Source organism: Zootoca vivipara, chromosome 11, assembly GCF_963506605.1.
Source record: "Zootoca vivipara chromosome 11, rZooViv1.1, whole genome shotgun sequence".
Classification (NCBI taxonomy): domain Eukaryota; kingdom Metazoa; phylum Chordata; class Lepidosauria; order Squamata; family Lacertidae; genus Zootoca; species Zootoca vivipara.
This window is the reverse complement of record NC_083286.1, coordinates 20,060,869-20,085,465: the sequence shown is the minus strand read 5'-3', so window position 1 is coordinate 20,085,465 and position 24,597 is coordinate 20,060,869. Positions and strand designations below refer to the sequence as shown.

Genomic DNA, 24,597 nt, shown 5'->3' with positions numbered 1-24,597 from the left:
ATTGCAGCTGCTAAACAACCTTTTCACCCTCTGGCCAATTATGAAGCCACCATCCCCTCCTATTCTTCAGATTCCATCATGCCCCATTCCTATGCCTCCTACTCCCTTTTTTTTGTAACCTCATTTGCACGCCATTTTCACCTTTATCTCATTTTCTCTCCCTCCTCCTCTTTCTCAGCTCCCCCTTGCACAGAGACCACCCCCATTTCCATGCCGGTTCGCAACCCTCTTTGCATAAACACACACAGCATGATGTTACCGTATTTTTAAGATGAACATTGTTATGAGTTTGCAAGTGCCAGACATATCTGATCCCTCTGACTGAGCCTGGAGATGGGAGGAATTTTGAGGCTCATTTGGTCGATATGTAGCATTCAGTTGGGAGCTTTCTACCCTAACCTCTGGGCACTCTCATCATGGGCACTGTAGTTCATAACATCTGGAGGGCATTATGCTGGCTACCCCTATTTTGATCCTGTGGTCAAGACATTACTTTTACTCAGACGTACAGCAGTACGGTTTATGGCCATCCTTGAATAGTAGTCCTCTTGTAATGTTTTTTCTTTTTACTCAACAGGATTTCAAAACTGTGCTTGGGGTAATGGAGGAATGGAAAAGTTGTCTGTGGTTCAAGAAGGACAGCAAATAGCCATAATGAATGCTCAGGGTTGTTGTTGGGGGTTTTTTTGTATATGCTTCTTTTTATCATAATCAATATGGTGATAACTGAGATGCAAGACGATATGCAGCAACTGGTGTCCTTTCTATAAGAAGCAGATGGAGGCTGTTTGAAAGAACTAAACCAGGATATGATAATGTAAACTACGGTAGTATTTAACAAAATGAATGTTAATGTTTTCTTGAGTTCTGCATTCCTGCATGCATTTAAATTGTTTTCCAGATGTCTTCAAAACAGTAGGGTTGAGCAGATAGGCGGTGAACAAGCAGTGGTCAGGGTCTCAGTAGTGGATTTAGCTCAGTGCTCCCATAAATGCAGGTTATTTGTATCATCTGGGGACCACATTGTACACATTTTTATGAACTCTTGTTTATGTAAACTGTCCCTGTTTTCTCATCTTAACATTTACTAGCTTTATATTTAGGAGAATGAGACATAAACTTTTGCATTCTTGGGGTTGAAGGGGGGGGGGAATCAGCTCCAAAAGCATAAATGATTGTGCATTGCTAGCATAATCTAAAATCCCTTGTCTAAAGGTCCCTCCACACCCCCAAGCATTGCAATATTTCCGGATTTTACACTGTATGCTTTATGTCTCTGCTTGTAAGGAGAGTGCTTCTTTATAGATGTTGATATCCAGAAGTTTTTTTACATGGATACACAAAACTGTTTTCACAGGTACCGTACATTACCGAAACATGTTTTGCATCATATGTATGGCACAGGTGCACATGTCACAAACTGGGACTGGTGATTTATTTCCTTCGCTTCTGTATGTATATTCAGTGGTCTTAAGCACTGCATGGACCACCTACCTTCAAGGTTGCATCCAGTACCAAGGTTGTGTCCACACCAGTGTGTTAAGGCACACATGGGTGGTTACAGATCTTATTTTTCCAAGTGTGCTTTTGTGTGCATTCATCCACACATGGGCACTTTAGACTCTTATCTCAATGTTTTCCATCCACACTCATGTAGATGTTGCCTCCCCTCAGTTTGTACTTCCCCACTGTCTCCTGAGTTCAGGAAACCAGGTGTCCATTGTGGGCATATGTACAGGTATTTGTTTATCTGCACGCATGGCCAACTGTTTTTCATAGAATCGTAGAACTGTAGAGTTGGAAGGGACCTCAAGGGCCATCTAGTCCAATGCAGGAATCTCAACTAAATTATACATGACAGATGGCCACCCAGTCTCTGCTTAAAACCAAGGAAGGAGAGTGCACCATCTTTTGTGGGAGTTTGTTCTACTGTCAAATAGCTCTTACCGGTACTTCTTCTTGATGTTTAGTGAGAATCACCTTTCTTGTAACTTGAACCCATTGGTTCAGGTCCTAGCCACTGGAGCAGGTGAAAACAAGCTTGCACCATTCTCTGTGTGACAGCCCTTGAGATATCTGAAGATGGACAGGGTTGCCATATTCTGAAGAGCAAAAAAGAGGGCACATTTGCCGACTTCTGCTTTTAACTATTGATTTCTATGATGGCTCTACCCATGAAAAGGTGTCCTGGAAAAAGAGGGCATATGGCAACTCTTCTCATTTTTTCCAGACTTATACAAAACAGCAGGTTAAAAAACCCAAAGCCTTGTGTTGCTTGGCCCAATCAGCAGCCCACTGATGAGCACCTCGTCAATGGGAATAGAGATGGCACCCAGCAAAAATGTTATAAGTAAACAAACAAACTCACCTACAACAATGGGCTTCAGTACATACAATTTTATATTGTTGTATTTCCCTTCACCACGGATCGGGAACATCCAACTTAAATGGCGTAAAGTGCCAACTGCCATTAATTTGGATGAGTACAAGGTCGTGCTGATGAAGCCAAAAAGCATGCACACCTGGGATGCATCACACCCACTTTAAACCGCCCAGGACAGGAGTCTCCAACATGTGTGGTTTGGGAATATAATTAGGGAGAAAGGAAAGAGCTATGTTCCTACCTTAAAGGGGCTTGAACATCTAAAGGAAGTGCTGAGCGAGTTTCCTACTTCCCCCTCAACCTTCCCTGCCCCCTTTTCCAAACTGCACCAGCTGCTAAGGCCTGCCTCCTGAAGGGACTCACCTCCTTTCCAACAAGGGAGCTAAGGGGAAATATTCCCCCAGAGGAGGAATGTGCAAAAAGCCCCTCCTGCTGGAGCTTCCAAGAGGAGTCTCGGAGGATGCAAAGCAATTCCAAGTCCTCCTCACCCTTCCAGGGAACTAAGGAGGGCTTTCGCCTCCAGTCAGCTGCTGGGAGATGATGTGCAGATGAGGAGCTCCCAGGAAGGGAGGAAGAAGAGGCGGGGTTGAAGGAAGAAGGATGGGTTCTTGGCGCCCAGGCGGGGTGTGCCGCGTTCAGACCACCTCAGCCAACAGCTTGCTTGGCTCCAGCCCTGCAGCCTCCACCAACGACCCCCTGAGTCAACGAAGAAGCGGCCCTGACCCTTCCCCGTCTCAGAAGAGGGGTCTTGCCCTGTGCTGAATTTCTTCCTCAGTCGCTCAGGCCCCCTTCGCTTTCACCCGGCCACCATGACCGTCAAGTTGCGCTCCGGCTTCTACTTGGGCAAAAAGTCCGCCGCGCTGCTGGCGCTGCTCTCGGCTGCGCTGCTCTTGGCGCTGCTGGTGCTGGCTATCCTGTACGGGCGCTGCGCGCAGGATTTAAAAGGAAGAGGCGACCAGGCGGCGGTGGCGGCGGCGCCCACGGACGAGGGGGCTCCCGCCGCCAGCGCCGACCCACCCGCGCGGCCGCCCGGCGCGTGGGACGCCTGGCGTCTGCCGGGGGACTTGGAGCCACTGCACTACTCGCTGCTGCTGTGGCCGCACCTGGCGCCCGGCCTGCCCGAGCCGCGCACGCACTCGGGGCAGGTGAACATCACCGTGCGATGCCTCCGCGACACGGACGCGGTGCTGCTGCACAGCGTGGAGCTTGTCTACCAGAGCGCCGCCGTCTGGGGGCCCCTGACGGGCGCTGGCGCCAATGGCAGCGTGGCCGTGGCCGAGCTGTGGGAAGCGCCGCGGAACGAGTACGCGGTGCTGGAGTTGCGCGCGAACCTGAGCGCGGGCGCCCTCTATGAGCTGCAGCTCGCCTTCTGGGGCAAGATCCAGGCCGAGCCGGAGTTCCATGGGCTCTTCGGGAGCAGCTATAAGGACGAAGGAGAGAGCAGGTAGGTATGCGGTTCCTGGCTTGCTTTCCCAGACCCTCCAAGTCCCGAATTTGCAGAAGCTGTCCAGGACCAGGTTTCTGGTTTGATTCGCTTTTCCTTAGGACGTCCCTGTTTTCATTGGAGAAATGTTGGAGGGTATGCCTTAACCCTCCAATGGAACTAACGGGCGAGAGTTGCTTGGGGGAAAGCGTCAAACACTTTCCCTGAGCCCGAGGCCCACAGGCTTAGCACAGGCCTTCCGACTCAATTTGGAGCAATGGTGGTGCCTGTTTATATCCGGTTATTTGTCCTAATGCTCTTCCTTACATCTTCCAAAGAGGTGGGATCTCCAACTGGTCTTGCATCCAGACACAGCGATGCTTCTTGATCCAGTGTGCATGACATGCCAACACCGTTTGCAGTAGAGGCTGGAGGTTTTTAAAGCAGAGGTTGGATGGCTGTCTTGTCATGGATGCTCGAGCTGAGATTCCTGCATTGCAGCGGGTTGGACTAGATGACCCTTGGGGTGCCTTCCAACTCTAAAATTCTGTGATTCTATTAGAGCAAATGGGGCGCTTCTCCTGCAATCTCACTCTGCCCTCAGCCTGAGGCCCCACCATCCTGCCTTCTTGTTTGCAGCTAGTTGAGAGGGTTGCACTGCTTATCACAGTGGTGTCCAAACCTTTTTCAAAGAGGACCAGATTTGATTAAATGAAGGGCCGTAAGGGCCGACCAAAGAGCTTTTTTAGGGTTGAAATTGTTGAGGTTTTTTTTAAAGGATTTTACCCCAGGAAATAAACTGCCACGGGGGCCAGATTAAACCCACCGGTGGGTCGGATTAGGCCCCCCAAACAGGCTTTGGACATGCCTGGCTTATTGCTTTCCTCCTCTTGCTGCTCCTCAGTCTCCAAGTTGCTCTTGTTGGACTTGTTGGAGGGAAGAGGAGAGGATCAACATGAGTTGGGTCTGCCTGTCATTGGCTTTTAACTGCCTATCACTAGGTTCCTCCTACTTTTGGACTGCCTTCCACCAGCCCCAATGGACAGCAGCCCCACCGGTCAAGTGCAATATTGGAGAAAGGGGGGAATTATTATTATTATTATTATTAAACTAAATTTGTATACTGCCCTTCAATTGTGCAAGCAAGTGTAGTGACCTAGGATGAGAGTTTGAAACTTGAAACAAACACATAACTTTAAACAACTTCCCATATGCTAACTTCAGAATCCTGATTGCATTTCCATACAATATGCTGACACTTCAGTTCCCTGAATTAACTTGAGTCCCTTTTCAGTGTTGTGTTGTTGCTTGAAGGATTTGATGTTCCTGCAATGATGCTCTAGCAGGATGTCTGTTCTCCTCTTCCTTATAGCTGTTCTGTCCTTCATAGCCCAGGCTTAGACTTTTTAAAGCAAGCTCTGTACAGTGATTTTTGGGAAGAATGGTCTCGTCTTGCCAGGAAAGCAAATTTAATTCACACTTCTTGTAAGTGCTGGAGCCAGGGGTGGACTTTCATAATATATGGAAATATGAGCAAGGCCAAAATTGGGCGCCCTAAAATGGATCTTCTCAGTTATGGATCTTCAAAATCTTCCACCCCCTTGGCTTGTGCTCACTGGAAGGACAGATTGTGAAGCTGAGGCCCCAATACTTTGGCCACCTCATGAGAAGAGAAGAATCCTTGGAAAAGACCTTGATGTTGGGAAAGATGGAGGGCACTAGGAGAAGGGGACGACAGAGGACGAGATGGTTGGAGAGTGTTCTCGAAGCTACGAACATGAGTTTGACCAAACTGCGGGAGGCAGTGGAAGACAGGAGTGCCTGGCGTGCTATGGTCCATGGGGTCACGAAGAGTCGGACACGACTAAACGACTAAACAACAACAAACAAAATGGATCTTCTCAGTTATGGATCTTCAAAATCTTCCACCCCCTTGGCTTGGCGCCCTGCATTGCCCTCCAGCATAAATAATCATGCCTACTTTGTCACTTACTCTTAAAGTCCAAGTGGGGTATAAATGAGCTTATGTGGAAATTCTAATATATATTGTGAGTCAATGTGAACTAATTAACTTGAGAAGAGCATTTTTCTCAGCTTGGGGTGAAGGAGGCATTCAGTAGAACCAGTTAAATCCTCCCACCACACAGGAAAACAGAGAGACAAAAGGACTTCAGAGTCTGTCCCAATGTATACCTATATTCCTTCCAGTAAAGCCGTATACTCCTTCCCTAATAATGGCTAACTCAATAGCTTGCACTCCTTAGCCCAAAAAGCTGTTGGATATGCTTGTAGCTTATTTTAAAAACGGCACGCAGCTCCAGGGATCAGGTGGTAAAACTGCACATGTGTACCACTAAGGTTGGGGTTGCATGTGGAAATTTGTTTCCACAAACATGGCCGAATTGGGGCTATCTTATTTTATTTATTACATTTATAAATAACTGTCCAGGGCAGTTTATACATAACTGATAAAACAACGGAAACTTCTAAAAACAATACCAATACAAATCCAAACTGGGATTTTAAAAAATAAATAAGTTCCATTTAAAAGTCTTGTTGAAATAAGAAATTATCCAGGAGGAGCCAGATAGACAACAGAGATAGTGCCTGTCTAGTATTTAATGTGTGTGTGTGTGAATTCCAAAGAGTAGGGGCCCACACTAAAGGTCCAATTCAGGCATCCCCAAACTTCGGCCCTCCAGATGTTTTGGACTACAATTCCCATCATCCCTGACCACTGGTCCGGTTAGCTAGGGATCATGGGAGTTGTAGGCCAAAACATCTGGAGGGCCGCAGTTTGGGGATGCCTGGTCCAATTCCTCCTTATAATATGTTATCCACAGGAGGATTGAAGATATATGAGCTGAGAATATCCTTTATGCACCCTGGTCCCAGGCCAGGAGCTCTGAGGAGGGGGGGGCAATCCCCCCCCAATTTTCAAGCAAAAAGCTGGGCCCCCTCAATATTCTGCTGCTGTGATGGGCCCCACTGAGGCTGCCCGCAGCTGTGGCAGGCCCTGCTGGGCCCTCCTGCTGCTGTGATGGGCAGTACCCAGTGCATGTGTCCCAGGTCGTACAGGGCTTTGTATACCAACCTCAACCTGGGCCAGCCTCACGGGCAGAGTGCATTGAAGTAACCCCACAGGTTAATAACCCTCTCATGGACAGTCTACCCCGGTACAGAAACCACAAAGCTGGCAAAAGGGACTCGCAGCCACCGAGGTAGCGTGGGCCTCCAATGACCGAGATGGATTCAGGAGTATCCCCCCCAGACTACGAGCTGTTGACTTTAAACTTATTCGTATTCTCAATTTAGGTGGTTGGTCGTATCTCACCTAGAACCGGCAGGTGCCAGGAGGGTTTACCCATGCTTCGATGAGCCTGCAATGAAAGCTACCTTTAACATCAGTATTGTTCACCATCCAAGCTATAAAGTGCTTTCCAACATGCCGATTAAGGGTAAGGAAGGGAATGTGGGACTTTCTAATTGTGTGGTGGGACCCGTTATGTAATGGCAACGGTACTAGGCTTATTAATATTGTTGCCATTATAGTTGCTGCAGCCAGGATTAGAAAAATCTCAGGTGCCCTGAATCATCTAGGTGCCTAAAATCTTGGTCCTAGAACCTAGGAATCTAATGAAACAAAACGGGGGCCGGATCCTTGCTTGGCCACGGCATTTTTTTTACAGAGGGAACAAGAACATAGCTTAACTATTAGATCTAATGGTCGCTATATAGAAGTCTAATCTGTATATATTAGACTTCCATTCTGAACAGAGCAAATTTGCCATAATATTCAGTATTAATGCCTATAATAATTGTTCTTTTATAGATGTATCTGAGTATAAAGATGTGAATGAGAGCACATTGAGTACTTTGAGTAATGGGACTTCACTGATGAACTGGACTGTCACAACATTTGAAACAACACCAAAAATGTCCACATATATCACTGCTTTTGCGGTCTGTAACTTTGATTATGTCACCACAGTGGAGAGGGGCAATGAGGTGAATAAGTCTGCTGAATTTATTATAGACTTTAGCAGCATATACTTGCATTTATGAGTGAATTATGTGTTGCACAATATGCGCTAATGTTTAAATTATGGTATAAGATTAAATGGCTTTTTAAAAAATAAATTGCATCCTGAAAACTAATATGCAACATCTACTCCCGTTTCCTACTTTGGCAATCTTACTCAGAACAGGTTTACTCCAGATCAGGTTTTGTTTAAGCACAGTACAACTAGATTCTTTAGTGGAGAAACATTAGTTTGTTAGAAGACTGCTTTCCACATGCCTGCCTGCCTTTGGAATAGGGTTCTCTTACTAGAACATCACTCACACTGTGTAGGCCAGGCATCCCCAAACTTTGGCCCTCCAGATGTTTTGGACTACAATTCCCATCATCCCTGACCACTGGTCCTGTTAGCTAGGGATCATGGGAGTTGTAGGCCAAAACATCTGGAGGGCCGCAGTTTGGGGATGCCTGGTGTAGGCACTGCTGTTCCAGACATGGTTTACCAGATGAACCAGATCTAGCTGGCATGCAAGATGCTTATCTCCCTCGCCCTGTGCAGGCCATCGTTGACAGGTGAGTGGGACCACCCACCTGTCAATCACCTAACATTAAGAGGGCAGGTGACTGATAGCTGTCAAAGTTCAAATGAGGTTGCGGTAACTATTAAATCAGTGATTACAGGAAACTCCTTGGAGACATGCTTTCAAGCACCAGTCCGCTGACTGGTGCTGGGAGTGCTCCTTTAAAGATTTATTAAATTGATATCATCCCATTTAAAAGGCTGCCAGTCTGGGCCATTATTATATCATCTTAGAATCATAGCATTGGAAGAGATCTTGAGGGTCATCTAGTCCAACCCCCTGCAATGCAGGAATCTCAGCTAAAGCATCCATGACAAGATGACCATCCAAACTCTGCTTAAAAACCTCCAATGAAGGAGAGCCCACCACCTCTCGTGGGAGTCTGTCCCACTGTCAGACAGCTCTTATCTTCTGCTGTTTCACCCAAACTGCCCATGCGGATTTGTCTTGTCACTTGCAAAATGGGCAGAACAGTTTAGGATCTACACCAGTGTTTCCAAAACTCAGGTCTCCAGCTGTTTTTGTACTACAACTCCCATCATCCCTAGCTAGCAGGACCAATAGTCAGGGATGATAGGAATTGTAAGTCCAAAAACAACTGGAGACCCAAGTTTGGGAACCACTGATCTACACTATGGGGGAAAGAGTTAAGATGCTTGTGTTTCCGGGATTTTCATTTTCCAAGGTCCTTATCAGTGCTTGTGTTGTCTAGCTAGGGAAAAGGTATTGAGGATAACCTTGTCTGTAGCAGCCTACTGATTATATAAAGTTTCACCCACGTAGCCTCATATCTCTAACCATTAAGCAGATAGTACTCCCATTTACCCAAATGTCTGATAATTCAAAATATTTGGGTACACTGGGGGCTACCAGGGAAGCTAAAAGGTAATAAAATGTAACAGAAGCGTCCATTCCATTACACCTTCCACAGAGTTTTCCACCTGGAGTCAGGCAGCATTCTGTGGCTGCTGACCACACTCGTATCTCCTCACTTATTTAACTCAGTGCTGATTCTTAAATTGATTGGTGACTGGCTGCATGTATTTCCAGGTGATAAATGGTTCTTGCAAATTGTAGTCACGACTAACACCCAATGCCTTTCAAGTGGCTGCTTATGTGGTCTTGGATAACACAGAAATGAATTCACTGGTGTGTCGATTGTCAAATGTTTAACTGACACAGAGCATGCACAAACCTAGCAGTGCCACCCACCGTCTAGCAAACGTTTCACTTTTCCCTTCGACCTGCATACTCATTCTTTTGTTTGGAAGAATACATGGCGCAACTGCATGTGGCTGTGGGAGCAATAAAGTTTTTAAAGAACAAGAGTTTCAGGGTGCATGATGTCATGGAAGAAAATGTGGTGGTCTTCAAAGGATAAGGCAACCTGAACAGAGCAGAGGTCTAAAATGCAATGAAGTTTTAAGGAATTCTGCTAAATACCTGTTTTCTTTTTTTCTGAAAGTCACTGTGCAAATTCATGGCCACTAAAGAAGACCTAATGATATGAAATAGATTTTCATCAGTTGTCCAAAATAACCATTTCTGTGCATATTCATAGATACGCATTTGGGCTCGGAAGGATGCAATTAAAAATGGATCTGCTGAATATGCTTTAAATATCACTGGACCAATCTTTTCATTTATGGAAGACTTACTTAACATCAGTTACCCTCTTCCAAAAACAGGTATGCATGCTTCTTCTTCTTTTTTAAAAAAGAAACAACCTCTTAAAATGTTTAAAATGGACAAAATTGTTTTTGCTTGGAATCATGTGCTACGTTCCCAGAAATGCTTTTTTCTTCTGACTTTGAATTAGAAATCCATACAGTTTGAGGAACAGCTATTCTAAACAAAAGGCACAACATTTCTGTGACCCTGAAACTAACTGGTTTATTGTGGTGTGAGCTGTCCAAAACAGCATACACCTTAGAATACACTATAAGACTTACACCCCACTGTTCCATCTAAAATATCCCTGAAGTGGCCATCAACAGATTATGCAATTCAGTAGAAAGCTTTGGTGGTGGGGCAGCTAAGAGAGATGTGGTGAGGGTGTGATATTAATGTCTCCCCCCAGCTCTCTGGTTGCCTCTGCTACTGCCCTTGGGAAACTATGGCCAACTCAAGAGAAATAACCCCTGCTAGCAAGCATGCTGCCAGGCATTTTTAGATGTCTTTCAAATGTATATATGGTTGATGTTCTGCCTGAGCAAAAGTAGTTTCTTTTCTTGGAAAGCTGAGACCAGAATACCCCCTAAGTTTTAGGTCAATTTTTGGGGTGTGTGTGTGTGTGCGTGTGTGTTTGATGCTACTGACTGGTTAGTCCTCTGGAATCTATCTTAAGGAATTTCTCATTCATAACATGTCCCTTCTTTATTGAATCGATTCACTTTTCCACCCCTTCCTTGACCACACCCTTTTGATTTTTTGTGGTGCACCTAACGTCTAAGTAATCCGCTTTTTCCAAGCTGCCATTTTTGCCAGCAAAGAGGTACGGTATTTGTGCTGGTGAGGATATGGAACCTCTGTTTTAACATTCCATATGCTACTGAATATCAGTTGCTGAATCCAAGAGTAGAAGCTGGTGCCTCCAGGAAGCCCACAAACAGGGCTTAAAGGCATCTGATTGGCCACACTGCACAAAGGTGGACCTGAGACCTGATTATGCATGTGAGGGGGAAACAGTACAGAGAGCCCCCTCCCATCTTGAGGAGCAGCTCTTCCACCAGCAGCGGAGCCAGCTGGGAGGGGGAAGAGTCCAGTGGGGAAGGAGGAAGTAGGAGACAGGGCTCTGGCAGGATAGCAGAGCCTCTGCTGCACGTGAGAGAGGAAGAGAGAGCAGGGAAAGGGGGGAGAAGGAAAACATGGAAAGGAGACCCTTTTTCCCTCCAGTTCCGGAATTACGCAAGAGGAAACGTGGAAGGAGATTTGGGGTGCCCAAACTGTTATGTTGGAAGAAAACGCGGGAAGCGCCATTCCAGGGTTCTGGGCCAGACTAAGAACATGTATCCTGTACAGCTCTAGCACTGTAAATAGCCGGCACATAATAAAAGCATGAAAAGGCAACGGTCTGGAGAGTCATTACTCTAGAGTAGTCGCAACGCATCCTCTGTGACAATGCAGGTATATTTTTATGTTCTTTTGTACAAATACTTCCTTGTTTGTTTGTTATTAAGAACATGGGGGGGGGGGAACCTACATGGGGGGGAGCTCCCAATAGTATTTGCTAGGTTCCTTTTCATGCCAATATTGTCAGTGACTGAAAATCTTGGAAATCTGAAATCTGAAAATCTGAAGAAGTGTGCATGCACACGAAAGCTCATACCAAAATAAAAACTTAGTTGGTCTTTAAGGTGCTACTGAAGGAATTTTTTTATTTTACTTCGATCCAGACCAACACGGCTACCTACCTGTAACCTGAAAATCTTGGGAAATGGCAGATTAAGCCAAGAGCACTCGTGTAAACGTATGAATTGTGAAATGGTTAAAGCTCCTTCTTTTTCTCTTTATTTAAACCAATCTAGATCTGCTTGCGCTACCTGATATGGAAGCTGGTGCTATGGAAAACTGGGGGCTAATGACTTTCCATGAAAAATCCTTGTTGTATCACCCAGAAGATAAATTATCACACCAGAAATATTGGATTTGCAAAATTATTTCCCATGAGATAGCACACCAGGCATGTGGTAAAATGTGGTAAAATGTTCTGCACTTTAATCTATCTTAAAAAATGAAGTTGATATTTTGAAAGTAGCGGTAGCTGCAATAGTGGTAATTTAATGTGAAAATAAATCCTGAGAACTGCCAAGTGTTTGGAATTGGTCGCCGGGAGTACAGTTCCTGGGGAAGTAGAAGGCTCTTGCTTCCTGACTGAATACATTTTTAGAGCTTTATAGAATTACATAGAACTAACAAACTTAATAAAAATGAATCCTGGCATGACCTTTAAAAAGCCCATAATGTATTTGGGTGTCTGTGTTGAGATTAACATAAGCAATGTGGAGAGTTTTCCCAACAGACTGTTCACTGAAAAAAAAGTCACTGCTATATCGAGTACATTTACTAACGAAGGATTCATTTTTGCTTTCTCTCAAAGCACTTAGATCATGTATGGGGGACCTTTGGTCCCTTTGGATGTGGCTGAAATATGGTTCCCATGTAACCTGGCCATTGGCCATGCCTGCTAGTGCTGATGCAAGCAGTAGTTCGACAGCATCTGAAGGGCCAACGTTTCAGAGACACCAGAATTGTCCTCTTGACCTGTGAGGCTTCCTGTGGCACTGTGCTGTTTAACAAGATGCTGTTTAAGAGTCCAAAGCTAAAAGTAAGGTAAAGGTAAAGGGACCCCTGACCATTAGGTCCAGTCGTGACCGACTCTGGGGTTGCGCGCTCATCTCGCATTATTGGCCGAGGGAGCCGGCGTATGGCTTCCAGGTCATGTGGCCAGCATGACAAAGCCACTTCTGGCGAACCAGAGCAGCACACGGAAATGCCGTTTACCTTCCCGCTGTAGTGGTTCCTATTTATCTACTTGCATTTTGATGTGCTCTCGAACTGCTAGGTTGGCAGGAGCTGGGACCGAGCAACGGGAGCTCACCCCGTCACAGGGATTCGAACCGCTGACCTTCTGATCAGCAAGCCCTAGGCTCTGTGGTTTAACCCACAGCGCCACAGCTAAAAGTAAGCCCCCCTAAATAGCATTTTTGGGCCGCAAAGGAGAAGGGGTACAGTGCCAATGGCCCCTGCTATAATTAGCAACACGGCTACAATCTAGTCCCAGTAGAAGTGTAGGAGGATAAATGAAGCACACAAGAATCGCCTTTCTGGTTCAGTTTATAGTGCATTGGTCCCAGCATTTTGCTTCCAGTAGTGGACAGGCAGGAATATACAGGAGCTCATAAGCAAGACAGGAAAGTGGTGACCTTCTCATATTGTTTGTTCCTATCACATGATACTCAACAGGTGTTTTGCCTGCAAATATGGAGGTTTAACTGTCATGGCCAGTCTCTGTGAAGTTCCCAGCCATGTTAAAAAAAGAATTCATACATTTAGTGACTTCCAGAAGTTCATTGTGCATTGTCCCTTTGAGCTTGCAGTTGGGCATCTTGTAATAGATCCCTTTCCTTGAAAGTTGAATGTAGTATGCGGCTATGGGTATGCAGTGTTTTTTTGTGATGGTGCTCACTGATATGGAGTACCGGTACCTCATTTGTTTAAAGTGGGGGGCAGGGAAGGAAGTAACAAGGGGAAACATAGAAGTGGGAGCAAGAAAGGAACAGCAGGGAACATTTGTTTAGCACCACACTATTTTGTGTGTGTGCTAAAAGCCTAAAAAAGAGTACTTAATGAAAGCATGTAAAATAAGATACTGGATCAAAACTTGATTTATTAGCATTTGCTCTACAAATCCGCAAACATAAATCAGATTATTATAAACTTTAATACCGTACCAAACAAAACTTTTGACACTCCAATATATGCTTCTGCTTATTTGTTAAACAAATCTATTTTTTCCTGTTGTGTTTCCCATTGACTTGTTTTTCTTTTCATTATGAGTTAAGCGGCGATAACAGTTTTATTTAAAGTGGTGTCTGAAAAAAGTGTAAACTGAGGGAACGCCATGCTTTACAAGCTTTATCCCAATTAATGGGATGGTAAAGCGCAAACATGCCTCTTTTAAATTAAAGTAGAAAAAGGATCAAGGTAGTGGATTGGAAGGGTAAAAGACCAGACCCAAAATTGCTGCTTATTTACATTTCAAGAGAAGTCTCCATTAGTGCTTATAGGAACTTATCTGGAAATGCATATAGCAGTTGGCAGGGGGAAAGTTAATTTTCTCAATAGCAGTCAGCCAAGGTGGCATTGCTCATCTGCCTTCCCAGTACTGGGTACCACTGCTGGTTCCTGAGAGGGGAGCTCCAGGGAGCTCAGGATGATGCGGGAGATGGAGCAGACCCAATCTGGATCCTTCCTGCTGCCGTGCCTGCACCGCACTCAGCTCCCCTGTGCCTCTCAGGAACCAATAGGTAGTAACACTCAGTGTTGGGAAGGCAGGTGAGTAGTGCAGTTTGTCTTGCAGACCATTATGGCTCCCTCCTCGTTCCACGTGGTTCTGCTGTTTAAAGACATACACATTCATTGCATTTGCACACTTGAATGCATCACACACTTAGAGAGAATTCTATTTGGTTATGTTATCAAATCCCAGAATGGATTTTTCTTTAATACTTCAACTGCCGATTTCTATCTTTGTAGCTTTTCTAAAATGGCGCCTTTCTAAATTCAAACAAACCTGTAAACATTATAGCATTCCTTTTTGATAACATATGCCAACGTGAGACTATGAACTACTCTTTTGCCTGATGATTAGAAGAGCAGTTTGAAAACAAATGCATTGAAAGACTCTCTCTCCTCTTCCTTCTATTTGAAGTGGTTTGGAAACCTAGTTACCATGCATTGGTGGAACGACTTATGGCTTAACGAAGGATTTGCATCTTACTTGGAGTATCTCGGTACATACTACATAATGCCCACATTGCCTCTGGTAGGTGTGAACTATATCATCGTTTATATAAGGTTTATCCAAACTGGGGGATTGTTTTCAGTCCCTTGAAATTAATGGGATCTATGCAATGGTGGTTTCAGGTCTCAGAGGGCCCCAGATTAGGTCCAGTCTCAACCTGACCCTTGAGCTGAGGAAGGCTGTGCAGCTGGTTGTTGATTCTCTAGGCCTGCTGGCTCTGGATTCTGAGATGGAAAATTCTGGGGTGCAAGGATACTCGTCAGGGCGATATTCCCCACAGGTTTCTGCAGTTAGCAGAAAAAGGAAGTTCCAGCCAAATACAGGAGCAAAACAGCGGTCAGTAGACCACAATCTTTATTGTTGTGCAACAGGTCTCCACACAGAGTAAGAACCCCGAACATGGGTTACAAGCTCTTTGAAGATCTTCCCTCCCTACCCAGAACATAGCTGCCAAGTTCCGGATTGAAAAATCCGGGACCAGCAGCGGCGCAGCACCGGAAGTCGCTTCTATGCATGTCTGGACATGCGTAGAAGCAACGTCCGTTGCCGCTCTGCCCAATTTCCAATGCCCAAAAGCACCGCTCGGGTTGTGAAAACAGTGGCTGCTCCGAGCGGTAATAACAGGCTTAGCGATAACAGCACCTGAGAGGCAACCTGAGACCGGTGGCGTCTCTGTCCCCCTCCGAAACCCTGCCCCCAACTGACTATATAACGAATAGCCCTGCCACGGCCCACCCAATTAACGTCAACTCGCCCTCTTTCCCTCATTGGCTGGTACACGTGCGTCCTACTTGCCTGGTTGGGGAGAGGAGGAGCCGTCTCTGTGTGTGTGTGCGTGCATGCTCCTTCGGCAGCTGCTGTTTTGTTGAGGGCACACTGGTTGAAAAACAACTGCCCTAGCTAATAATCATGCCTTGTATACTAGGTCAAAGCTGTCTTCTACTGCTCTTTTGCGCTATGGTAATACCATAAACCATAGGTATTCTTTTTGTTGAAATTTTGTGCTATGCATTCCTGATTTGATTCGCACTAATTATTTGTAGCAGATGTTAATTAAAATCAGGACATGATACTGGTTTTCTGACATTTACATTTCACATGCTGGCATCCCACAAATTGACTTTCTGTGATAAGAATTTCAGCCAAATGCAGATTTTCTTGAAAACGAAGGTTTTTAAAATAGGAAGCCATTTACGTTCTATGAATTAAGTACCATATTTTTCGCTCCATAAGACGCACCTGACCATAAGATGCACCTAGTTTTTAGAGGAGGAAAGGGGGAAAACCCCGGTTTTTTTGGGGGGGGGGAATCAGCTCACAGTTGTGTACCGTATATGTCGGCGTATAAGATGACTGGGCGTATAAGACGACCCCCTACTTTTCCAGTCAAAATATAGAGTTTGGGATATACTCGCCATAACAAGTATATCCCACACTTCCAACGCACACCAAATAAAATTTTTCTCTTCCTCTTCCTCTCCCCACTTTTTAAATACCGGTAAATGAAGCCAAAAGAGAGACACAGATGTTTAAATGCACTTACTTGCAGGCATGCCAAGAACTATGGTAGCATTTTGAACTACCGTAGATTTCATTCAGAGGGAGGGAAGGAGCTGAAGCATAAAAACTGCAGTTAGCTCTTGAAGAAGAAGACGACGATGTGGGGAATAAGGGGAGGTGGGGTGGGGTGGGGTAGGGGGCTGAGACTTGAACGCACATCCTCGGTCGCTTGCATCCTCCATCCTTCCCAGTCACTTGCGCCCGTCCCTCCTCGCCTCGCCCCTGTGTCCACCCGCCTGCTGTCCACCCCTTGGAGAGCCAGTGTGGTGTAGTGGTTAAGAGTGGTAGACTCGTAATCTGGGGAACCAGGTTCGCGTCTCCGCTCCTCCACATGCAGCTGCTGGGTGACCTTGGGCTAGTCACACTTCTTTGAAATCTCTCAGCCCCACTCACCTCACAGAGTGTTTGTTGTGGGGGAGGATGGGAAAGGAGAATGTTAGCCGCTTTGAGACTCCTTCGGGTAGCGATAAAGCGGGATATGTGCGCTGAGGGGGAAAACGAGGCGGCGGTGAGAGGAGGCTCCAGCGGGCATGGAACCGGCTCCTCTGGCCTCTGGCTCAGGGCGGGTGGGCAGGAAGGGAGGGGAGGAGAGGTGGGGAGAGGAAGAAGGGGAGGGAGCACATCCCAGAGCCGGCTCCACTCGCACTCTAATGTTCCAGGCACCAAGGCGAGTGGGGGGAGAGAGAGAGTAAGAGGCTGCCGCTTTCTTTCCATGCAGGGAGGAGGGAGGAAAGCCTGCATGGAAAGAAAGCGGCAGCCGCTTACACGGTCGCCGCATACGGCGGGGATGTGGCTGTGGCCGTTTTTGAGCTCCCCCCACTGTATGCAGCGGCCACAGATCTTATACCCGGCATATAAGACAACCCCCAACTGTTGAAAAGATTTTCCTGGGTTCAAAAGTCATCTTATAGGCCGGAATATATGGTAGTTTCTTTTGCAAAGGGGAAAACCCCCGGTTTTTTGAGGATCAGCTCAAAGTTGTGCAGCTTCTTTTGCAAATGGGAAAAGCCCTGGTTTTTTGAGGATTAGCTCAAAGTTGTTGAGCTTACTTTGCAAAGGGAAAAAATCCTGTTTTTATGGGGTTCAACTCACAGTTCTGCAGCTTCTTTAGGAAAGGAAAGGGAGCCATTCCTAGTGTTTCCAGACAGATAATCTAATCAGCCAGTCACATGTCGCTGGGGAAACAAACAGCCTCCGCCTGCAGAACATTCAACAATGGAGTCCTGGGCAAGGGGGCAGGGCCAGAAAAGGAGCCAGCGATCGACCACACATTCACTCCATAAGACGCACAGACATTGCCCCTTACTTTTTAGGAGGGAAAAAGTGTGTCCTATGGAGCAAGAATATGGTATAATTCTCAAAGTAACTTAAAATGTGGTCTTTTATTTTTAGGTAAACATTGCTATTTTATGGTTATTTTCAGGACAAGATCTTTAGCTATGCAGTGCTTCAACCTATCTTGCGCATGGATAATGAACTACAAAATCAGTCTTTATCAGACACAGGTGAAAGACAAGAATCGGACGCATTATTTAATCTGTTTGGTTTAATAACATACAAGAAGGTAAAAACAAAATTTTTAAGCAGTATATTAAAGGATGTTATCGGTCACATGATTTGAAACATCAGTATGAAATTGCCACTTTTTCATAACATGAAAAAGGGAATCCTGTGCCTCCATTGAATTGAATGGTAAAGCCTTTATGACATTTCCCCCCAACCTGGTGCCTTCTATGTTTTGAACCACCACTCCTGTTGGCCCCAAACTGTATAGCCAACGGTCTGGAATGATAGGAGGGTACCAGGTTTGAGAAGGCTGCCTGCTGCATTCGAAGTGGAGTCTGTATATCAAATTGCAGTGTACGGGGGGAGCGGAATGAGTGTCTCCTATGCACAGTTATGTTGGCAGAAGCCCTACTGAGATCAGTGGCATTTACTTCAAAGGAAGCATGTATAAGATCACACTGTGACTTAGGTCCATTCCTTTCAATAGGTCTGTTCTGAATAAAGCTTTGTTGAATACCACCCATGTTTCCTTCACCTGTGAGGAGACACAATATGTGCCAACATATCTGGAGCTGGAGAGGGTTTTTTAGGAAGAGAATGACTGCCTGCCAGGTTTGATGTGGTCAGCAAACTTCATCTTTGAATGCCACAAGTGCCCTTTTATTCTCCAATTTCTGATTTGTGAATGGGGATCGATGTGTCTGTTATTCTATGTGAGATATTTTTGCTCTTCTTTGTATCATTTGTGAAAATTACCTTGACCAAACTGTGGGAGGCAGTGGAAGACAGGAGTGCCTGGCATGCTATGGTCCATGGGGTCATGAAGAGTTGGACACGACTAAACAACAACAACAAAAATAAAGCATTCTGTGGCAAAAGAGCCACAGTATTCCATATAATGCCATATAACAGTTTGAGATATACAAAATCTCATCACTTGGAGATGTATGATACGAGTGCAGGGAACCGTTTTGAAGAAACTGTATGGTATAAAAAGACTATATATGGTTTTTGCTGCAGTGTTCACACAGCTACCCATCTTAAAAAAAACCCCACAACAAGCAATATATTTAATAAAACTACTAATTTGAATGTAATGTTGGTAGTTTGATGTCTTGAGTTTCATGACTTGCAAAGTCTCATCATTCTAAATACATAATGATATATCATCTTTATCTTATCTATATTTCTCTCTCTTAGGGGGCTGCCATCCTCCGGATGCTGTCCAGCTTTGTGACTGAAAGGCTGTTCATGAAAGCACTTAATGTGAGCTTCAAAAACAACATTACCAACAGTTGGAATCTTGACCATTATTCGAAATGCGTTGTCACTGTGAATTGACTAATTATACTTGTTTAATTACAGTCGTACCTGAATGCATTTTCCTTTTCAAATGCCATCCAGGATGATCTGTGGGATCACATTCAAAAGGTGATTAAAACTTTTAAGTGTTTTCGCTGGTGCTCTTAGAATAACCAATGTGGGCAGCATTCTTGATCGTCAAAGGCCTTCAAACCAGGGCTGTGCAGTGCCTCTCAATAAGAAGTGAGACCCAATCTGGTACTCGGGGTTGGCCTAACTGACCTGGATCCATACACCAGATCAATTCAGGGGCTAGCTTTAATGCTTAATTAGGGTTTTTCATCCTAGTTTAAACATGTGGTCAGGAGAGGGCTGGGAGAAGAATGACCTGTTTGAATCTGCCTGATGTGGTGTTCAGGGCATAGCTGCCAAGTTCTCCCTTTTTTTTAAGGGAAATTCCCTTATGCTGAATAGGCTTCCTCGCGAGAAAAGGGAAAACTTGGCAGCTATGGTTCAGGGTTCAGCTAAAATCAGTGCACAACACTAGTTTGAACTAAACAGTACTGAACTTAATGTTCAGATGCTCTGCTAGTTTGGACTCAGTGATCAGCAGCACCAAAACAGCAATATGTTGTGTTAAGCCTCTTTGACGTGTTTCCAAGTCAGGTCTTTCCCTGAGCAGCAGCTCATTTTTTCAATCTGATAGTTCAGGTGTGGGGAACCTTCGGCCCTCCAGGTGTTGAACTACAACTGTCATCAGCCCCAGTAAGCACGTCAGGGATGCTGCGGTTCAGCAACATCTGGAGGGCTAAACGTTCCCACATCTATGATCGCTTATGTCTGGTACGTGATAGTACCTTGCAGGCAGCAGTTAATGGCGCTGTGGGTTAAACCACAGATCCTAGGGCTTGCCGATCAGAAGGTCGGTGGTTTGAATCCCCGTGACGGGGTGAGCTCCCGTTGCTCAGTCCCTGCTCCTGCCAGCTTAGCAGTTTGAAAGCATGTCAAAGTGCAAGTAGATAAATAGCTACCGCTACAGCAGGAAGGTAAATGGCGTTTCGTGTGCTGCTCTGGTTCGCCAGAAGCAGCTTTGTCATGCTGGCCACATGACCTGGCCACATGACCTGGAAGCTGTACGCCGGCTCCCTCGGCCAATAACGCGAGATGAGCACTGCAACCCCAGAGTTGGTCACGACTGGACCTAATGGTTGGGGTCCCTTTACCTTTAGTGGTCTATAGTCCTTTCCACCACCACCTGTGGGCAGTCATGTGCCTGCAGTCAGCAAAGCATGGGTGTGTCTGAAAGCAGTGTGTGAAGTGCAAACTAATCCCACGTGAACAAGTTTCTACTTAATAAAGACCTGGGGGATAAAGTAGGTGGAGAAAAAGCCCCCATCCCACTTCAAGCACTACTTAGATCAGGCATCCTATACATAATTGACAGTTTCATTACCCAGGCCCAATCACAAATTAGTATGGTAATTGGCTTCAATAGGACAAGTTGCTCTGGCGAATCTGGAGCTCAACAGGGGCCTTTCATCCCTCTTGGACCAGGCTATACCTCCAGGCTCCAGTCCCTTCCTGAAGAGTGGAGAGCCTTAAAGTGGTAGTCCTTTGGCCTGAAGTATAATACCGTACTCTGAGGCTTTGTGTGTTACCTGTATTTGCAAGGAGATATCAGTGAGCTAATAGCCTATGATGTGAAGAGACCAGTCACTCAATCTTGCTTGGGTGGTACTGTCTCTGGACGTCTGAGGGATTCTGTTTCGAGAGGCTCCTGGCTGAAAGGGTTCAGCTCCACTCCAGAGTCAGGGCCTGGCTCAGATAAGCAATCCCACATCTTGCACTGCTCAGCCCCCTGATCCACACCTGGTTGCTGCTTGAGGTGGTTAATTGCAACCTCGCTTATGAAAAGTGATCTGTAAAGTTCGCCCCCCCCCCCTGTATGAGCTATTAAATGTTTAGAAATGCTGGATTTTACTTGTGTATGAATCAGCAAATAGAATCTGGAAAACCTGCTGTTAGTACAAGTAGAAACATTTATGTGAAATTAAATAAACCAAACTGTTTTCTAATCCAGACTTTTCTTGAAGGTAGTAGATGAACAGAATGACCTCCAGTTGCCGGCTCCAGTAAAAGTTATAATGGATTCGTGGACCTGCCAACATGGCTTGCCACTCCTAACAGTAAATCTGACCACTGGGAACATCAGTCAGGAACCGTTTTATTCTAAAAAAGGAACAAACAAGACCAAGTATGCCTAATTTAGTAAAATTGTTTTAATTTCAATTTTTTAAAAAAGTACTTTGGTGTATATTTGAATAGTAGGGAGCTATTTTTTTCTGATAATCTTCTATTTTTGCCCAAACTATAATTAGCCACAGCTTCTGAGCCTGCAAATTATGATTTGCACTTTCCTTCCAAAGCAGACATTGAAATCCACCTTGGATGTCACCAGGAATTGTGGGGTTGTGCCAAAAAAAGGAGATGTGAAACTGCATGCGAGAGAGGAGGAGGGAAATGCAACTGTGGCTAATTTCTGATTCTCCACAAATGGGCTGTTGTATTGTTTTTGTTCTCTATTAAGAGCTCTCAGTAGGGACGCTGGTGGCACTGTGGGTTAAACCACAGAGCTTGCCGCTCAGAAGGTTGACAGTTTGAATCCCCGCGGCGGGGTGAGCTCCTGTTGCTCAGTCCCAGCTCCTGCCAACCTAGCAGTTCGAAAGCACATCAAAGTGCAAGTAGATAAATAGGTACTGCTCCGGCGGGAAGGTAAACAGCGTTTCCGTGCACTGCTCTGGTTTGCCAGAAGCGGCTTTGTCATGCTGGCCACATGACCCGGCTCCCTTGTCCAATATAAAGCAAGATGAGCACCACAACCCCAGAGTTGTCTGCACCTCGACAAGGGTCCCTTTACCCTTTAAGAGCTCTCAGTAGTATGCTGTAAACCACTTTGAATAAATAGTCGACTACTATTTCCTTTTGTCAAAGCACTGCTGTTTCTCTTCACATGAAACTGAAAGGCTTTTTCTGGTGTCAAATATATGACAACGTGTGCCGGCCCAAGTGTCGTGCACACACAAGGTTTCCATAGCTCCTAGGATCTCAGATTTTGGGCCAGGATCTCCTGGGATTGAATGCAAGATGCATCTTTTGGCTGATGGAAATTTTTTGTTGTTGTGCATAAAAGTGGCACACCTGGAACCTTGGGACTGCAATATCTGGGTTCAGTTTTCTGGGATTTCAGGAGCAACCATATTCATGTGAATGCAATTTGTTGTAACTGTTTTTATACCAAATTTTAAATTGTAACCTGTCCTGGGATCTGCTGGTGGAGGGTGAATAATAAATTTGATGAAAATTATGGTGATGAAGATCAGATGTGCTTAACAGGGCTTGCATCTATATGGATTGTTGCCACTACATAAAAGCACACTGCACAGAAATCCATGAGACTCGCTTGCAAGTAAATCAAAGGGCAAGTTCCGGTTCGGAGTGGAGCCATGTGCACAACTGTGGCTTCCTAGTTATTAGTTATGGAAAGTGAAGGTTTGTCATGCATATACAAAGCTTGACTTTCCAGATCTCATAGATGTTGGAATTGGGGTCTGAGAAAGTTAGTGTAGTTTCAATCAAAAAACTCACACCAAAGCTCAAGTTCCAGAGTAAAGCTCTTCTCTTGCTTGTGCCCAATATGATTAAAGTGAGTATTCTTTAGGTGCTGATGCAATTTGAAAAGCGCGTTCTATCAGGGAGAGCGAGAGTTGCGGCCGGGCCAAAAGATATTCCTCTGGGTGGGGGAGGGTCTAGTGTATGTAAGAGCATGAGTGATTGGGGCTTTTTGGTGGCTGGGGTAAAAAGTATGTTGCCATTTTTGATTGACAGGAGGAGCCCATTATATTCTCAGCGTCTTGCAGTCCAGTTTCACTTTTGCAAAGTGTTTGAATCTCCCTCCCGCCCGCCGCTTTTTCTGAAAGTTTAGCCTGACATTGCTTTGCCTCTCATGGGGTCGCCTTTTGCAGGGCCCCAGTAGGAATTTTGCTGATTGGCTGTTGCCATTTGGTTTTTGCCTACTGCTTAGCAAATCGTCACAACTTGTTAGGTTGGCGGTTAGTCATTGGTTAATAATTCCTGGTTGGTGGAGGGGTATGGTATGGAGATACCTACCCCCTCTGGTTAAACCACAGAGTTTAGGTCTTGCTGATCAGAATCCCTGCAATGGGGTGAGCTCCTGTTGCTTGGTCCCAGCTCCTTCCCACCTAGCAGTTCGAAAGCACATCAAAGTGCAAGTAGATAAATAGGGACCGCTCCGGCGGGAAGGTAAACGGCGTTTCCATGTGCTGCTCTGGTTCGCCAGAAGCAGCTTTGTCATGCTGGCCACATGACCCAGAAGCTGTCTGCGGACAAATGCCGGCTCCCTCGTCCTATAAAGCGAGATGAGTACCACAACCCCAGAGTCGGACACAACTGGACCTGATGGTCAGGGGCCCTTTACCCCTCAATAAAATGCTCCTCATAGAAGTATTCCATTAAAGGAATCCTGGGGCTACGGCTCTAGTCCATACATCCCCGCAACAGTGTGGGGGCTAGGGCCATAACAGAGCACGAGCCTTGGGGAACATTTCCGGTCGAGGGGAGAGTGCCTGGACACAGCTACCTCCTCTCCCACGAGGTGTTTACTTGACTTTCCTATAAGGATAGGGAAGTCGGAGCTGGTCCTGTCCCAAGCGGGGGACAGAAGATTAACCAATGCCTAAGCCAACACTCGAATTTTAAAATTGTATTTAAATAAAGTTGTGCCCGAAATTAATGCCAAAAACCCAAACAAAATTTTTTGTGTGTGGTGTGAGTGATTTAGGGGGGATGTCTGATGGCCTCGGCACGCAATGCACATTTAAAATGATAAAGAAGTTAAAAGGAAAGGCTGAGAGAACTATTTTTTTTCCAGAAAATGTTTCCTAAATGTAAGTTATTTGATTGCATTTGAACCATTTATTTACTTAGGTTCAATAAATAATCATGTGTTTTTGTCCTTAATGAAGCAACATGTGGACGATTCCCATTTCTTGGTTAAGAAACGGAACTGTACAACCTTTGGCATGGCTCGATAAGAGCAGCAGTAAGTAGTTTTCTCTCTCTCTGAATTTAAGGAAGCCTCTATTTGCAATACACAATCTTGAAAACTGGCTAAAAGCATATGAACAGAGCAATTCAAATAACAGGGAGAAGGGGAACAAGATGCCAGCTCTAGAGCTCTGCTGGGTGTCTGGCAGTAGGAAAAGAGGAGAGTGTTTC

The 24,597-nt window shown here is 45.4% G+C and overlaps 1 protein-coding gene across 1 annotated transcript in view; it reads left to right on the top strand.

The window, feature by feature from the left end:
* The first annotated feature begins 1,485 nt into the window (after nucleotides 1-1,485).
* The window catches only part of LVRN (laeverin), a 38,832-nt gene continuing 15,720 nt past the window's right edge, over nucleotides 1,486-24,597 (top strand). Inside the window, exons 1-11 of the mRNA XM_035100295.2 lie at nucleotides 1,486-3,827; nucleotides 7,122-7,264; nucleotides 7,639-7,814; nucleotides 9,970-10,096; nucleotides 11,936-12,090; nucleotides 14,842-14,955; nucleotides 17,918-18,058; nucleotides 19,201-19,266; nucleotides 19,366-19,431; nucleotides 21,396-21,556; nucleotides 24,345-24,421. Of these exons, the coding sequence (XP_034956186.2) occupies nucleotides 3,193-3,827; nucleotides 7,122-7,264; nucleotides 7,639-7,814; nucleotides 9,970-10,096; nucleotides 11,936-12,090; nucleotides 14,842-14,955; nucleotides 17,918-18,058; nucleotides 19,201-19,266; nucleotides 19,366-19,431; nucleotides 21,396-21,556; nucleotides 24,345-24,421 (1,861 nt within the window). The 5' untranslated portion in view covers nucleotides 1,486-3,192. The remainder of the gene's footprint in view (nucleotides 3,828-7,121; nucleotides 7,265-7,638; nucleotides 7,815-9,969; nucleotides 10,097-11,935; nucleotides 12,091-14,841; nucleotides 14,956-17,917; nucleotides 18,059-19,200; nucleotides 19,267-19,365; nucleotides 19,432-21,395; nucleotides 21,557-24,344; nucleotides 24,422-24,597) is intronic.